At 48.5% G+C, this 17,032-nt stretch overlaps 1 protein-coding gene across 1 annotated transcript in view; it reads right to left on the bottom strand.

Moving 5' to 3' along the window:
• The window catches only part of LOC137518099 (uncharacterized), a 67,146-nt gene that overhangs the window by 46,449 nt on the left and 3,665 nt on the right, over positions 1-17,032 (bottom strand). Inside the window, exons 3-8 of the mRNA XM_068235418.1 lie at positions 15,595-15,701; positions 13,217-13,362; positions 10,852-10,988; positions 10,044-10,184; positions 1,945-2,353; positions 1,775-1,843 (exon numbers count right to left, since the gene is read on the bottom strand). Coding sequence (XP_068091519.1) covers positions 1,775-1,843; positions 1,945-2,353; positions 10,044-10,184; positions 10,852-10,988; positions 13,217-13,362; positions 15,595-15,701 — 1,009 coding nt within the window. The remainder of the gene's footprint in view (positions 1-1,774; positions 1,844-1,944; positions 2,354-10,043; positions 10,185-10,851; positions 10,989-13,216; positions 13,363-15,594; positions 15,702-17,032) is intronic.

Here is a 17,032-nt window from a genome sequence, read left to right as displayed (position 1 = left end):
CATTACTTGATTTTTGACATTTTTGGCATTGATATCTGGCCGCCCAAACGACCATTTCAATCCATTTCTGGTCTAAATCAGTCAAGACAATGGATCGGGCATGCTGAAAAATCTCAAGAGCTCGATTGGGTGCGAGTCGGTAAAGTGTTCGATTTTCCCATGACAGACAGACCTAGCAGGCGCCCGGCCAGTCTCCCCTTCCCAAGTAAATGCTCCCCCCCCCGTGTGCCCATGTTGAATGTTGCATGTTCACCTGTCATGTCAACGCAAATCCTCACCTCCTCCTGTGTCCGGTGTCACCACGAGAGTCTGTGCCACATGGCTATAGCACATAAACTAATGTCACTACATGCACCGGTGTCACATGATACAGGCACTTGCAGTGGCAATTCAAAAAGATGCCGGACACCGCGGAGAAGGCAGCTCCTCTGAGGTAGAGATAAGGATGGCATACATCTAGCCCAGGCATGGGCAAACTTGGCCCTCCAGCTGTTAAGGAACTACACGTCCCACAATGCATTGCAGGAGTCTGACAGCCACAGTCATGACTCATAAAGGCAAATGCATTGTGGGACTTGTAGTTCCGTGACAGCTGGAGGGCCAAGTTTGCCCATGCCTGATCTAGCCACTTGGCGGCTGATAGACCATCCTATTCTATTATCAATTTGGATGAAAATCTGTACTTCCAAGTGCACGTCCGATCGAGGTTGCAACCAATTTCAGGCTAAGCATCTCATTCGGACATGCTGCAAGATGTCGGGCCTTCATGGTCGATTGGGCGCGTGGCAGTAATGAGGAGTGACATTCGGAAAAGCGACAAAACCCCCGGCGCTGTTCCTGCAGTGTGTAAAGATGCATAACCTGTCTTGTGTCACAGTGCCCATCCGTCTTCCGAGTCCACCGCTCTCCATTAGCCCTATACATGCTGCCGGCATGGCGCGTCTGATGTCACACGCACATCACGCCCGCGGTGTGTATAATGTGGAAGTTTTTACCTTTATAATGCTATAGCTATAAGAATTATACATTAATTTACTATGAAGCTAAAACAGGCACTGTGTAACATTTATTTGAGCTGATTACTGGTCAGAGTATTTTATCTTTACAGGAAATACCTATATGATGACATCATACAGAAACTGAAGATGTCTGCAGAAGGAAACGTGTGCAAACAGGGAAATGTGTGCAAACGGAACCGCGGGCAAACAGGGAGCCGCGGGCAAAGAATGAAACCAACATTATGATAGTACAGGGGACTACTGCAGATAGGTGGAACCATAGAAAGGAATGCGGACAGTAGCATACGATGTGCTCAGATGATTGGTCTACACAGGTCAGATGACAGCAGCCAAAGACTACTCCCAAGGGAGATGTCATCGGGACTATAACAATTAACGCAGACAATAGATTCTTTAATTCTGGTATTAGTTGAGCTAAAGTAAAACTGGTATCAGAATTCCACGCAAGTAAAATAAACACAACATCTGGCATTTGGAATCTACAAGTTCTTCTAGGATTAACCCTAAATTCCTTTGACAATAGTGATAATGAAGAGCGGTGGATTCGGAAGAAAGATGGGCACTGTGACACAAGACAGGTCATGTATAAATGCACACATACATGCACCTTTATACACTGCGGGAAAAGCAGCAAGGCTGCGGATGCAGCAGGAATCAGGATTATACTTTCACAACACCGACAATATATACACCAATAATATTATCGCCAGTGGAAACCGTCAGGGCTGGTAGTGTAGGAGAACACATGATATTACCTGGTGGTATGTCCCTCTGCGGCTCTACAGCGCCCCCTGCTTCTTCGTTATCAAGTCGGTGACCGCGACCTGTGCAGAGCAGAGAGATGTTAGGGCAGAGGTTTAACCCCTCCCCCTGGCACATCTGCCTATTGCCCATAATGCACCACTGCTGTCCTCAGAACTCTCACCCCAGCTGTGCTGTGCAGGCTCCTCCCTCATGTGGACGTTATGAGATATAGACTGGGCGGGCGAGGACAAGATGGGCAATAAGCGGTCCCCATGCAACATCAGATCATCCACACTACAATCCATATCTGGAAGCTCCTCGGGGGACATTTCCTGAGGGGGTGAGGGGAGTTCCGGGATGGCTGCCGGCTGCTCTCTGGGGCGGACGCAGAGGGTGGCATTGGGCGTCAGGCCCAGCTCATGCAGGCTGCGCGGCAGGTCCTCTTCAGTGAAGTGCCTGGTGGGGAAGGTCTGCAATAAGCTGTAAGGAGAGAGAGACGGATGCAGCGTTTTGAGGTGATCACAGACGCAGCTCAGAGGGGAGTCCGCAGGAAATGACAGTCGTAGAGATTGTCCTGTGGGTAGCCGCACCTGGAACAGAAGAAGAGAGAATCCATATGATATACGGACGGACTCTAATGCCCCATCTACACCATACAATTCCACATGTCATCGATCGAATTCGATTGGATCGATTAAATCCGACATGTCCAATCGGAATTCGATTGGTAGTGTGGTCAATTTTGCATAGTTATCAATGCAAAATTGACCACACTACCGATCGAATCCCGATCGGACATGTCGGATTTAATAGATCCATTTGAATTCGATCCAAACTTATTTGATCGATCGCGTGTGAAATTGTATGGTGTAGATGGGGCAGCATAAACATCTGATCTGCATGCTTGTTCAGGGTCTATGGCTAAATGTATAAAGGTGATCATACATCAGGCGACTTGGCGACCGACTGTCCATTTGATTCAATTATTCTAATCAGATGGAGAAAGTTAAAAATAAATAAATTAAAAAAAAAACCTGTGCCACCAAGAGCAGGCCCGATTGACAGTGTGACCAATTTCAGGTTGAAATTGGCGTCATGTATCGTTCGGACATGCTGCAAGATGTAGGGCCGACATGCTTGATTGGGTGCATGGCGGTAACGGCATGCCTCCCAATCTAAAATGTGCACCCCCACGCCCTCCACCCACGGTGCCCAGTGCAGTATAGTTTAGCTGTCAGTGTCCGCGGCTGCATGCATGCTCCGCTCACATACACGTGCCCCATGTGGACGTGACACACGCCCACGTATATGCCGGCAACCAAGTGGGGCCAGTGTATGTGGACAGAGCACAGAGCCAGTGGTGGACAATGACAAGTAAAGCATACCTGCACATACATGGGGTGGAGGGGGCCTGCGAGGAGACAGATGTGGCGTCAAACTGAAATCGATCGGGAATCAGCTTGCGGTTTACAGGCAGGTAACAGATCTCTCTCCAATCATATTCGATCAGACAGATCTGTCTCTTGGTTGATCTGCCCATACATTGTCTGAAGTAAAGGCATCTTGAGAGTCCGAGGATAATCAGGACAGCCAGGAAATTGGTATGGTCTAAAATAATAGGGTAACAAGCTTGTTCTGGATGCAGCAAAAACTGACCGTAGTCTTCAGAAGGAATTCCCCCACACTCAACCCAGTCTCCATAGAAGACACTGAAGTCACAAGGGTACAAAACGTTCCATTCCTAGGTACTACCATTACCAATGTCCTGAGATGAGGTAGAAAACCATCAAAACCCAGAAGCAAAGCTCAGCAAAGGCTGTTCCTGCAACAACTTAAAAAATGTGGAATAGGCCTGAGTGATAAATTGAATTTAAACTGAAATCATGATCACCAAGATCACGATTTCGGAATTGACAAAGTGTCGATTTCCGTAATAACGTAATTTCCGCATGGGGAAGTTTGAAGAAGCGACTTCAAACTTCCCCCAAGTCCCAGCGTGTGTGGCCCGCAGCATCGGCAGTGTTGGACACACCTTCCGACAAGAGTCCAGAGATGTCCGTCCTCTATTGTTGTCTGCTGGCTCTTGTGCGCGGCATACTTACTGGTTCCTGTATGTCACATGACATACAGGAAGTATGCCATACATTAGAGCCTACAGGAGGTGAAGTGGATAGACGGGCATCGTTGGACTGGAAGGTATGTCTAGCACTGTCGCAGCCTGGGGGACAGAGGGGGCACAGAAAGAGACCCAGAGGGGGCACACAGAGACCCAGAGGGGGCACACAGAGACCCAGAGGGGGCACACAGAGACCCAGAGGGGGCACACAGAGACCCAGAGGGGGCACACAGAGACCCAGAGGGGGCACACAGAGACCCAGAGGGGGCACACAGAGACCCAGAGGGGGCACACAGAGACCCAGAGGGGGCACACAGAGACCCAGAGGGGGCACACAGAGACCCAGAGGGGGCACACAGAGACCCAGAGGGGGCACACAGAGACCCAGAGGGGGCACACAGAGAGACCCAGTGGGGGCACACAGAGAGACCCAGTGGGGGCACACAGAGAGACCCAGTGGGGGCACACAGAGAGACCCAGTGGGGGCACACAGAGAGACCCAGTGGGGGCACACAGAGAGACCCAGTGGGGGCACACAGAGAGACCCAGTGGGGGCACACAGAGAGACCCAGTGGGGGCACACAGAGAGACCCAGTGGGGGCACACAGAGAGACCCAGTGGGGGCACACAGAGAGACCCAGTGGGGGCACACAGAGAGACCCAGTGGGGGCACACAGAGAGACCCAGTGGGGGCACACAGAGAGACCCAGTGGGGGCACACAGAGACCCAGTGGGGGCACACAGAGACCCAGTGGGGGCACACAGAGACCCAGTGGGGGCACACAGAGAGACCCAGTGGGGGCACACAGAGAGACCCAGTGGGGGCACACAGAGAGACCCAGTGGGGGCACACAGAGAGACCCAGTGGGGGCACACAGAGAGACCCAGTGGGGGCACACAGAGAGACCCAGTGGGGGCACACAGAGAGACCCAGTGGGGGCACACAGAGAGACCCAGTGGGGGCACACAGAGACCCAGAGGGGGCACACAGAGACCCAGAGGGGACACACAGAGACCCAGTGGGGGCACACAGAGACCCAGTGGGGGCACACAGAGACCCAGTGGGGGCACACAGAGAGACCCAGTGGGGGCACACAGAGAGACCCAGTGGGGGCACACAGAGACCCAGTGGGGGCACACAGAGACCCAGTGGGGGCACACAGAGACCCAGTGGGGACACACAGAGACCCAGTGGGGACACACAGAGACCCAGAGGGGACACACAGAGACCCAGAGGGGACACACAGAGACCCAGTGGGGGCACACAGAGAGACCCAGTGGGGGCACACAGAGACCCAGAGGGGGCACACAGAGAGACCCAGTGGGGGCACACAGAGAGACCCAGTGGGGGCACACAGAGAGACCCAGTGGGGGCACACAGAGAGACCCAGTGGGGGCACACAGAGAGACCCAGTGGGGGCACACAGAGAGACCCAGTGGGGGCACACAGAGAGACCCAGTGGGGGCACACAGAGAGACCCAGTGGGGGCACACAGAGAGACCCAGTGGGGGCACACAGAGAGACCCAGTGGGGGCACACAGAGAGACCCAGTGGGGGCACACAGAGACCCAGTGGGGGCACACAGAGACCCAGTGGGGGCACACAGAGACCCAGTGGGGACACACAGAGACCCAGAGGGGACACACAGAGACCCAGAGGGGGCACACAGAGACCCAGAGGGGACACACAGAGACCCAGTGGGGGCGCACAGAGAGACCCAGTGAAACATCTTCGTCATCACTGGACCTCCTTCACACCTCTAGACTGAGAACCAGGGCCAAAAGGTTCACAAACAACCCCTCCCACCTCAGTAACCGCTACCTCAATCTTCTACCATCAGGCCGCCGGTACAAATCCATCCACACCAAAACTGCCAGGCACAGGAACAGCTTCTTTCCCCAAACTGCCCTTCTCCTGAACTCAAGATCACCTCCCAACCTACCCCCATATCTTATAGGCAATAGGATACCACAGAGGTGCCAGTAAGATTAAAATGCACTAAAAACAGTTTAAAAATTGGAGGTAGTGATGGACTTGTCTCCCCTATTGAAGAATCAATTTATCTAATTCAGGCAAATTTTATTGTATGCTCCACAAACCAGTGCAATGCGTTTTGCAGGTATTCCACCCGCTTCTACAGGCAATTAACAGGAGTAAGTGATTACGAGCTCTTAGCAGGCTCAGACGCCTCTGTAAACCACCATATCTTTATTACTGCTGCCGACACGGCTATGATTATTACTATTGTTTTATCACCGGCATTATTGAATCTTTTGCTCATGTCTGTTTTAATTGCACTATTGCCAAGCCTACGCATGAACCAAAAGTAAATTCCCGATGCGCCAACTCCTCTTATACTTGGCAAATAAAGCCGAAATAACCGAGGTGGATTACACGGCCGATTCCTGAAAGTTTTTATGCTAAAATTGATTGTGAATCGGCGTGCGGTGTATGGGCAGCCAACAGATCTCTCTCTGATCAGATTCGATCAGTGAGAGATGTGTCTCTTGGTCAATCTGCAAGTATACAGGCAGAGTGGTCTGAAGAGGACGCAGTGCCAATTTTACTGGCAATAGCGCCATCTAGCGGCGGACACTTTTTCCTATATTGGACTGTGTCCACCATTACACCTATAGAAGAAAAAAGGCAAATGTCGGACATATTCTGACATAGGATTTGAAAGGATTAACCACTTAAAGAGAAACTGTGACCAAGAATTGAACTTCATCCCGATCAGTAGCTGATACCCCCTTTCCCATGAGGAATCTATTCCTTTTCACAAACTGATCATCAGGGGGCTCTAAATGGCTGATATTGTGGTGAAACCCCACCCACAGGAATCTGAGGACCACGGTCCTGACAGTTTCCTGTCTGTGAACCTCGTTGTATTGTGGGAAATAGCTGTTCACAGCTGTTTCCAACTGCCAATAAAGCAAGCAGCATCTCCTTCCAGTGACATCACCTGCCAGCAGTAACAACTTGTGATAAATGTCAGAATGTAAATCAGGGATTTAAAAGATTTTACAATGGGCAAACACTGACTAAATCATTTATACATAATTATTGTAAAAATGAAGCACTTTCTAATTATATTATTTTCACTGGAGTTCCTCTTTAAGGACCACAGGCTTACACGTAATACAACTTAGCACACAAATGAATCCCCCCCCCCCCCCCCTCTTTTCTGCCCACCAACAGCTCTGATCGCTGGTGCAGGGTTTTGTTTTTCTATTAATTTCTTCTTCTTTTTTTTTTTTTTTTTTTTAAATAAAATTTGTTTATTTATTTTCCCCTCCCTCCTAACAGTCTGATAGCGGCGATCACCGCTGGTAGATTGATGACGGAGCAGAGCGCATCGGTGCGCACGATGCTCTACAAAACCCCGCCCTGGGACTTGATGCATTTTGGCGTTACGCGGTCCTGGGGCTGCCACTTTCCCGACGCCAGTTGGCATTAGGCAGTTGCCTAGGGCCTGGAGAAAGTCTAGGGGCCTGGTGGATGCTAGCCCCAACCAAATCTAACTAAAAAAAGCCAGATGACCATCCACAGTGGGCAAAATCAGCTATCTTGTCTAGGGCCCAATTTTGTTTTAATCCTTTTCTGGTGCCAGTGTCTCTGTTAGTACTATGTCTTCAGACCCTGACACCCATTCTGACCTGTGGCTGTTTCTAATGCCTCGGGCAACCCAGGATAATCAATAACAGACAATACACCTGTGACAATCTCAGTGTAAAACCTAACCGCATTTGGCGGCGGAACGCCGAAACCCACGCTTAGGCCTCTGGGTCTCGGCGAAGCTCTGATGTCAGCGGAGCGCATGGCGCTCCTTTCTTATTGGCCAGACGGCGGACGCGTCTTCAGTACATGCCCCGCCGCTGTAAACAATAGCAGCATGCGTACCGGTGTGTTGCCTGACTTGCTGACACGCCGCAGAGTGATTGGTTGTTTTGGATTCCGTTACTTTTCCTTGGTTAGTTCTAATATAAGGTGAGCGCCCTCAGTCTTCACCCATGATAGCCTATGCTGGGCTTGTAGCGGAGATTGCGCTCACACCAAGTGCCTTGTCTTGCTGCAGATTAAATCTGGATTACCTTGCTGTGTTTGGTGAATGCTATGTGCCAGGTTGTATGCTACATCTACCTGCAGGGTTGTGTAGTTTGTTGTTAGGCAGGAGTGTACGCAAGTGTTATGCTCCATCTACACGGAGCGATCCAGCGGCTCGATTAGCCGCCGGATCGACTCTTGCACGTCCCCGCTCTTGCGTGCGTCGGATTTGACACCCGCTCGCCCCGCTTATCTTCCGCTCGATTCCCTGCTATTGTCTGCTCGCGGGGAATCGGCTGCAGCGAGATCGGACCTGTCGGATCTTATCAATCGAGCCGCATCAGCGGCTCGATTGATAAGATACATCAGCACGTGTAGACCCAGCTTTAGGGCTGGGTTGTAGGTCAGTCATATGAGCTTAAAGTATTATATCAAGTAGCCAGACAAGCCTGACACTCAGCAAGTATGTCTCTCGGTATAAACAAAGTTCTGTTGGCAGAGCTGAGAGGCAGGCTTAACTAGTGTTTACAACACCTGCCAGGCCTCACTCAGCTCAGAATATAACGGAATTTCCAAAAAGGAAGATACAGTAGTTCCACCACCACCAGCCAGCTACATTATTGAGACTGACATTTTTCCATTCCCTCTGCAGATTAGGTGTCAGATTACTGTCTGGTGTTATTCCCCTTCCCCTGCACAGATCAGAGCAGTCAGCAGTGAACAGTCTATAAGCAAATACTGGACAGCATGGATATAACAGGCAGTATGCGCTCTGACCAGATTGTCTTCTACCGACTTAAGGTGCCCATACACTCGTCAGATTGGCAGCAGATAGATAAGAAATGCATCTAATGATCTATCTGATGCGTTTTTAGAACATTTTTTACTAGGATAGAATTCCAATAGATTTCAGTTTTAAATCTATTGAAATTCGATCTGATGGCATTTTTTGCCATCAGATTTCCATTAAGGCCAAAGCAAACTGATAAGCAATCTCATCAGATTGACCTAAATTTTCCACCCTGCCAGTTCGCTGGAAATCCATCGAAATCGGCCATCGATCGGTCGATTGGCCAACCGATTTGCAAACGATCAATCGATCGGGATCGATCGGTTGGCCAGAAATTCGGCTGAGTGTATGGGCCCCTTAAGGAATTGGGTCTCTATGCAATAATGGGATTGACTAAACTTAACCTACACACACACACTTGCAATATTTTATGCCCAAAACTATCTTCAAAGGATTGACTGCTGTACAAAAACGCTGTTTCACTCCCAATTGAATATGTTCTGTTCTATGCAGAGGGAAGGGAGGAGATGCATGAAAGGCAACATGCTGCAGGAGATTTCTGTGAAGTTCTGGTAGGAGGAAACAAAAGAAATCAGGGGACAGTGATCCAACCCCATAGACCACTAAAGGGGTGGCCAGTGACTTTGGGGGTTGGGAGGGTCTGGGTGGGGCATCTATAGATTAAGATTTTGAGACAAAACAATCAGGGACTATCGCTTCGACCAATCAAAATCTTAGCTTTGGCCTGTGACTATGTACACCTGGCACATGTACTGACAAACCTGGTTCCAGATACAGAAATGACTCGCAGATCAGAGTTTGAGCACCTTTGAAAGATCTTCTCCTTCACACTATTAAGGACACCCAAAGCGAAAATAAACTAATGAAATAAACGATTGTGTCAATTTTCCTTCTCCTAAAAATGACTTCAGATATTCCACAGTTTTATTTTATGTTTAAACCTACTTTTTAAGTTTGAACTTGTTTATTGTAATGCTCATTGACACATTCAGTGAAGTATGCCAGAGCTAAAATCTATGAACTATTGACCCTTTTTATCTCTTTCCTGCTGTCAGAAGCCATTTTCTGCTAGCAAAGTGTTTTATAGTTGGAATTTCTTATCACTGAGGGTCACACTGTAGTCACTTCCTGTCTGAGTCAGGACTGAGGCAGCCACTTACATATCTGATATTTAACTCTTTCAGGCAGAGAAAGAAAAACAAAAAGGTACACAGCATAGTTATAACTTATTTGTATGCTAGGCACTGTATATTGCCATGTCTATCTCATGTCACGTCACTTCAGGTATCCTTTAAGAGTCACACTCACCATGAGAGCACACTGGCTGTGAGAGGTCACATGACTCTGGCTGCTCGGACTGTCACTGGACGCTGCAGATGAGACGGCCGGCTCCTTATGGTGCCTTATCTGGCGATCCTCAGCAATACGGCGTAGAACCAGGTCCCGTTCCTTCACAAAGAGCATAGACAGGTGATCAGTCACATGATACTCAGTATTGGCTCACACCTCAGTGTCAGAGGAATATTATTAGGAGCAGACCCCCGGTGACCACAATATACAGCAGAATGTTTACAGAGTGAGGTCCGCAGCATGCCGTCAGTGCCAAAATGTGCTTCTTTATTGTTCAAAAATGCACTGTCACATGATCAAACGATACAGCACAATGAATACAGGAAGCAGCAATCACATGATCTAGAGACTATGAAGAATGATAGCCCCCACAATAAGGATCAGTTAGCACTTCAGCAGAATTCACATCGTTTCCCCGCACTGGAAAACGCTGCCTATTCCAGCAACAGCAGGTGTCACGCATCTGATACACTATAGCCAGGCGTGGCACGGTTATAGCGATTCAGCTTCGCAGCAGCACAGGTGCCGTGTCTCCCAGTGTAAATAAGCCCTACGGCCAGAAACCCACTAGGAGCGCCTTCTAAGCACTAGTGATTTGAAAAAGCTCTTGCTAATGCAATGCTATGGGTGATTTTTATAAAATCACATCGCTCGTCTAGTGGGATCACACCCATAGCATTACATTAACAAGAGCTTTTCAAATTACAAAGCGCTCAGAAAAATCGCTCCTAGTGGGTTTCTGGCCTAAATCTGACTCCCTCCATACCTTTTTCTTTGCCTGTCGCTCCTCCTTCACCACCTGCGCCAGGTTGGCATTCTGTCGCTTCTCGTACTCCCTCCTCTGATTGGGATGACGCGTGCTCGTCAGGGGGTGTGACTCTCGCTCTGGGGAGGTTGGTGAGGCTGCAGAAAAATAAAACGAAACAAAAATCAACAATGGCCCTTATTCAATTCACTTTATCTCCTTGGTGATATTTTCACTCCTTGTCAAAAAAAAAAGAAAACAGCCAGCAAACATGAAATTATTCAGGATTATTTTGACAGAACTTTTTCACCTACTTTTTGGTACCTTTTCAATTGCAGAGAGCTGAAAAGTTATTTTAAACAGAAGATGAAAAATTGATCTCCTAGTAGAAAACTTAAAGGAGTTATCAGGCAAACTTTAAGAAAATAAGCGCTACTTACTGGGGCCTTCCTCCAGCTCCAAGCTCCCAGTACATCCCTCGCCGCAGCTCTCCCTTCAGCCGTTCGCCGCAGGTCCGTCCCGGTCCCCGGCGATGAGGTCAGAGCGACCTCCAGTAGTTCTGCGCCTGTGAAGTCCGCTCCGGCCCACGTGGCGGTGATTGACAGCGCTGATCATGCAGGCGCAGTACAGAGCGACCTGGAGGTCGCTCTGACGTCATCGCCGGGGACCGGGACGGACCTGTGGCGAACGGCTGAAGGGAGAGCTGCGGCAAGGGATGTGCTGGGAGCTTGGAGCTGGAGGAAGCCCCCGGTAAGTAGCGCTTATTTTCTTAAAGCTTGCCTGATAACTCCTTTAAGGCCTGTACACATGCTTGATCAAAGTCATCTGCGGTGGCCGATACCGACCTCCCCGCCTCAAGCATGTCTGTGTACAGCGTCCCCTGACCGGCGGATCACCTTGGTCAAGTGACAGCCAAGTCCATTGTGCATGCTGCTCCCCCGGGCGCCTCGTGACGTCACATATGCGCCGCTCTGTCGCAGGGAACTATGAAAGTTTGAGGAAAGTTGAGGAAATGGGAAAGTTGTCCCATTTAGAGGAAAAGTCATTACAGCTGACATCTCTATCCACAATCCTTCTCTGGCCATGTGCCCTTCTCCACAAACCTTCTCTGGCCAGGTGTTCCCCGCAATCCTTCTGGTATTTTTATTTTTAATCTAAGGTGTTAAATCTTAAGTCGGACTTGTGCCCACCAGGCATGTCGGTGTGAGGTAAAATCTGGTTCATTCAGCTCCCAATAAAAAAGGAAATAATTAAATGTTATGCTTCTCTGCACAGCCAGAAAGAGTTTTGTCTTCTATTTTAATTTTCAGGACAGCCATAGCTGCATTCTACTGTAATTTAAATTCCTCATTTGCATACATAGAGCAACAAAGAGTGATCACAGGCAAGCTTCAACCTCCCTGGCGGTAAGCCGAGCTACGCTCTGGGAGGTCTATGCAGAGTATAGCGCGCAGCGGGCGCTGTTACTCTCCTCCCGAGGGATCAGGACGTCGGTGGCCATTCTCCTTCCTGTCCTCCGAGGCTCTGAATTAGTGATGGGTCGTTCGCGAATGAGCCGACTCTAAGAGCCGGCTCTTTGAAGTGAATCAGAGGAGCCGATGCTCACTCTGAGAAGAGCCGATGCCTCAGCCGCCCCTTTTAGCTCTGCTTTGCTCCGTAATAAAGGGCGCTGAGGCATGCTGGGAGATGTAGTCCTCCTCTTGCAGCTTGTAGGAGTGTTTGGGGCGGAGCAGAGCAGTAGCAGGAGGGATTGCCTCAGTCAGAGAAGTAGTCTGGAGTTGGCATGGAGACGGGGGCGGGGCTTTTAATCCGATTCTGAGTGGTGTCTAGTGATATTTAATTAAGAGCCGATTCAGAGCCGTAAGAGCCGGCTCTTTAATGGGAGCCGATTCAGAAGAGCCGATTCTCTGTGAAGAGCCGGAATTCCCATCACTACTCTGAATCACTCTGGTGAGAATCGATTGCAGTCAGTGATCTCACCACAGAGTTACAGCGCCACCTGGAGGATGGAGGGAAAATTGCAGGGCTAGAGCCCAGGGAGGTGTGTAAGTGCTGGGGCTGCTGCTGGCTTTCTGGCAGCATGATTTTTTTTTCCTGATTTTAGAGTCCAAAACATGCTGAAAAGACCCTAAAATCCAGAAATAATCCTACCAGGGGGGTCTGCTCCTGTCATGCGTCAGTTCAGGTATGTGTTGCTGGAAACTGTGCGTAGCTTGGAATTCAACCAAGTAATGCATCGGATATGGTACAATTTTAAACTGCATACAATTTGCATTAAATCTGCATACAAGAAGGCATTATTAGCATCTCATTAACCATCTGTACTGATGACACTGAACCTGGACCAATGTACACATTTCACTGCAGCCACACTCCCAACACAAACCTTCAGGCAGAGCCTCCTGTGGCCACTGATTGGCTGCTGCACTTCCTCCACCTTGGGGGGGATTGAAGGCAGTCACGGCTCCAGCTCCAGTGTCTGTTTCCATCTGTGTGCGGAGGGTTCCTCGCTGCTGCCCCCCCTGCAGGATCCTGTCACATAGAAGATTCCATGTTACCGCATCAGTCACTTACCACATCACACTGCTGGACAAACCTACCACACCTTGGTCAGGGAGTTACACCCTCCAATCTGTGTCCCACCCAGCTGAGGGCCCTCTCCGGTAATAAATTCTACATAATATCACAGATGGGTGGGGGAAAAAACTGACCACTTAAAGTACCCCTGAACGGGGTTTTGAACAATATACCAGTTACATTTTACTTTTTATTCTGCTGTAACATGTCACAGCACGATCCTCCTCCCCTTCCAGCTCCCCCTCTACCCGAGACTTTATTGGGCTAGGAGGAATTGTCCGTACCTCCTCCTCTTTGCCCGTCATTAGCTCCGCCCCCTGCACTCGCCACTTATAGTTACCGATGTCAGTACCGCACAGGGGAGCAGCGCTGTGTGTGGGCTTGTCATAATTGAAGTCAGAATGATAGTGTACTAATATACTCTGTCGTTCTGACTTCAATTATCACAAGCGCGCAGGGGAGAAGCGCTGTGTGCGATACTGACGTCAGAAACGATAAGCAGGGAGTGCAGGGGCAGAGCCAAGTATGGGCAGAGACGAAGAAGAACTGACACTTCCTTCCAGCCCATAATCGACGTTCTGCTCAAGTCGAAGTGGAAATCTGAGCAGCATCCCAGGTCAGAATAAGGAGTTTGATTTGCAGTATTAATAGGCCAACACATGAGGCCAATCAGAGTGTGGCCTTAAGCCACCCTTTCACTGGTCCGTAGCAGACCAGTCAAAGTGTGGCTGAGAGCCAACAAGCATTTTAATCTCCAACCAATTGTTAGTGCAATTGTTTGTGATTTTAAAGTAGGATAAAACTCGGACATAACATTCAATAAAAATGTCAGTTCCTACTTTTTATTACCCATACAGTTATTATATTTGTGATAGTAATATCTGTTTGCAAATTGCATATTCCCAAAGTACAGTTTATCTGCTCTGAAAGCTGCCATTGCATTTTATTGCATACCTGCTGTAATTATAGATTATAATGTATCTAGTGATCATTTCTCAGCTTCCTGCTTCTACAGCAGAAAGAGCTCATTTTCACCAAAGCAAGAAATGTATACTAATTGTATCAGACAAAGAAATATAAACCAAAGACAATGTTATCACTTCTTTGGGTGAGGCAGCAAGCTTTCCAATGAAGAAAAAAAAAAAAAATTCTGTTACCTGTTGTAACGGTTTGAATGCTATTCTGCTACTTTTTTTTGTGGTAGCAGATTTTATACTGTACATAATATTTTAGAGCAAAGAAGAAATGCTGAGTTTCAGACCACTTTAACTATCAATAAAGTTAATGCATCAATTGGAGAGATCCTGTAGTGATGGTCAAGTCTAGGAGAACTCATGGAGAAGCGTGTGATCAGCTGATAGATTTGCAAAGCTCTGATTTGCTGATAAAAACAAGGAACACCAAGAGCCCCAATAGTGTAATATGTACTGGTAAATGGTTACTAGATAGAGTAAATATTAATACTCACAAACCAGGGTTACCATTAGGCAACCACTGTAAAGGCAGGTGGGGAGATTTTCCTGACCCCACTCAGGAATAAGAAGTCGCTCTCTGTAGATGAGAAAAAGGGGGTTCAACCCTCCACCCAGGGTGGACTCAATATTATGCAGGAGAACCGAGGCGCCAAAAGGATAAAGGAAGCTAAATGAGCTTAAAAACCAAATTCTTGGTAAATGGAGGTAGTGGTGGACTTACCTCCTCCAAGTAGACACACAACGACTGTAGTAAAGACAGTCAATATATTTTATTTATGAACTTCAAATATGCAGCTTGTTTCACAGGTTTGATCCCGCTTCATCAGGCAATAACAACGGAGCAATAGCATATGTGGTCAGTAGAAGAGCCAGGCACCTCTGTCAATGATTTGCTGAGATCACATCCTGCTTTAGCACATGATTATGACCAGCAAATCAGAGACTTACATATCTATCACCTGACCAAACTGACCACATGCTTCTCCATGAGTTCTCCTAGACATGACTATCACTATAAATCCGTAATCCAGCATCTCACTGACTAAAGGAGCAGTACGTAAGAATGGACAGAAACGTCCACAAAAACTACTGAGTGAAAGAATCTCCGGACAGCTAGCAGTGCCGATTCTAACTTCTGCATTTTTGGCCAGAGAGCTATGACACCTAATTCCTGTGTCCTATAAACTATGAAGTGTCCCCTCCCTGTACTCACCATTCTGCAGCCTCCTGAACCACGAGGCATCCAGCCCTGACTGCAGCTTGGACCTGTGACTCCTCAAAGCCCATTTCATACAGCGCCTGGAAGAGCTCACCAATAGTCTGCATGGAAAGAAAAGTGTAATGTGACTAAACCAGAAGATCGTCCGCCATCTTCCTGCTACCTGGAGTATCGCTGGCCACAGAACCTCCTGTTCAGCCCGCGGGTGACAGCTGACACTCCTCCCCTGCAGCTGTTCTGCTCATAGCTGTATTGTGTACACAGGATTTAAATAGAGCCGGTTTGATCCAATGTGCTGGGAGGAAAGGGTGCCGCAACTAGAACGGTTTAATGTACAGTGCTCATTCCAAAACATTTAAAGCCAATGGGGTAACATGGAGATCCCTTACTACCTATACTGAGCAGACTCCATGTGGTACAGACAGCAGAGAGAATATCTGGATCTGAGTGTCATTAGCCTAAGATGGTTAAGTCTAAAAAGGGCAACAGGAAATTTGGGCGCCCATTAAGTTATTAGAAGAATATTAGTAGAATATTGGTAAGTTTAGCTCAGGGCCAGATTTACCATAAGGCACTGTAGGCACGCGCCTACAGGCGCCTGATGATGGAGGGGCAGCTCAATCCCCTCCCTTAGCAGCTCCCTCCTTCCCTATGCTTAAATGAGAGTTTAGTCACTTGGTCACTTGGTTCTCGGCATTCCACTGACAAGATCTCCCTTCAGTCGGGGCACCACTAGCTGGCTATCTAATGCTAAGGGACACCTGTAGCTACCTATGACTGGTAAGGGAGAAGTCACAGCTGCGTCAGCCAGCACACTTGCGGTGCGGTTCAGCGGGGGTTTGTGGGTTTCTGGAGGACGAAGGTGCCAGGATATCTGTGCCTATAGGCACCTGTGATGTAAATCCGGGCCTGGTTTAGCTAGTAGAATAATGGTAAGTTTACTGATATTTTACTACTAAAGTTTAAAAACAATGGTAAAATATCAATATTAAATACCGATATTTTTCTATAGCTAAACCTAAGCCTATTCTCACACTGAACCCTCCCACAACCGATGCCAAACCTTAAACAACCCCTCCCCCCCCCCCCCTGCCTAACGTTAACCAACCCCCTCCCCTATACACACCTAAGCATCCCCGGAAACACCAACGCCTAACCTTAACCCTTCCTACCCCACACCTAACCTTAACCGTCACCACAAAAAAGCAAAAAAATTGGGGGGCGCCGCCATAGAGGCCCATTATTATTGGCGAGAGACAACTCGGGCACCTGCTGCACCTGATAAATATCAGAAGTCAGGCTGAATTTCCTCCTTCCCATGAGATAGCTCCCACCCAGTGCCAAGTTAGAGGCAGCTGCATTATTCTTCATTGAGGGGGGGGGGGGGGGAGAATCAGCCAGAATAGGATCACCCCTACTGCTGGGCCAGAGG

Source organism: Hyperolius riggenbachi, chromosome 5 (genome assembly GCF_040937935.1).
Source record: "Hyperolius riggenbachi isolate aHypRig1 chromosome 5, aHypRig1.pri, whole genome shotgun sequence".
In the NCBI taxonomy this organism is placed as follows: Eukaryota; Metazoa; Chordata; class Amphibia; order Anura; family Hyperoliidae; genus Hyperolius; species Hyperolius riggenbachi.
The sequence above is the reverse complement of the archived record's forward strand: the minus strand, read 5'-3'. Positions and strand labels throughout refer to the sequence as shown.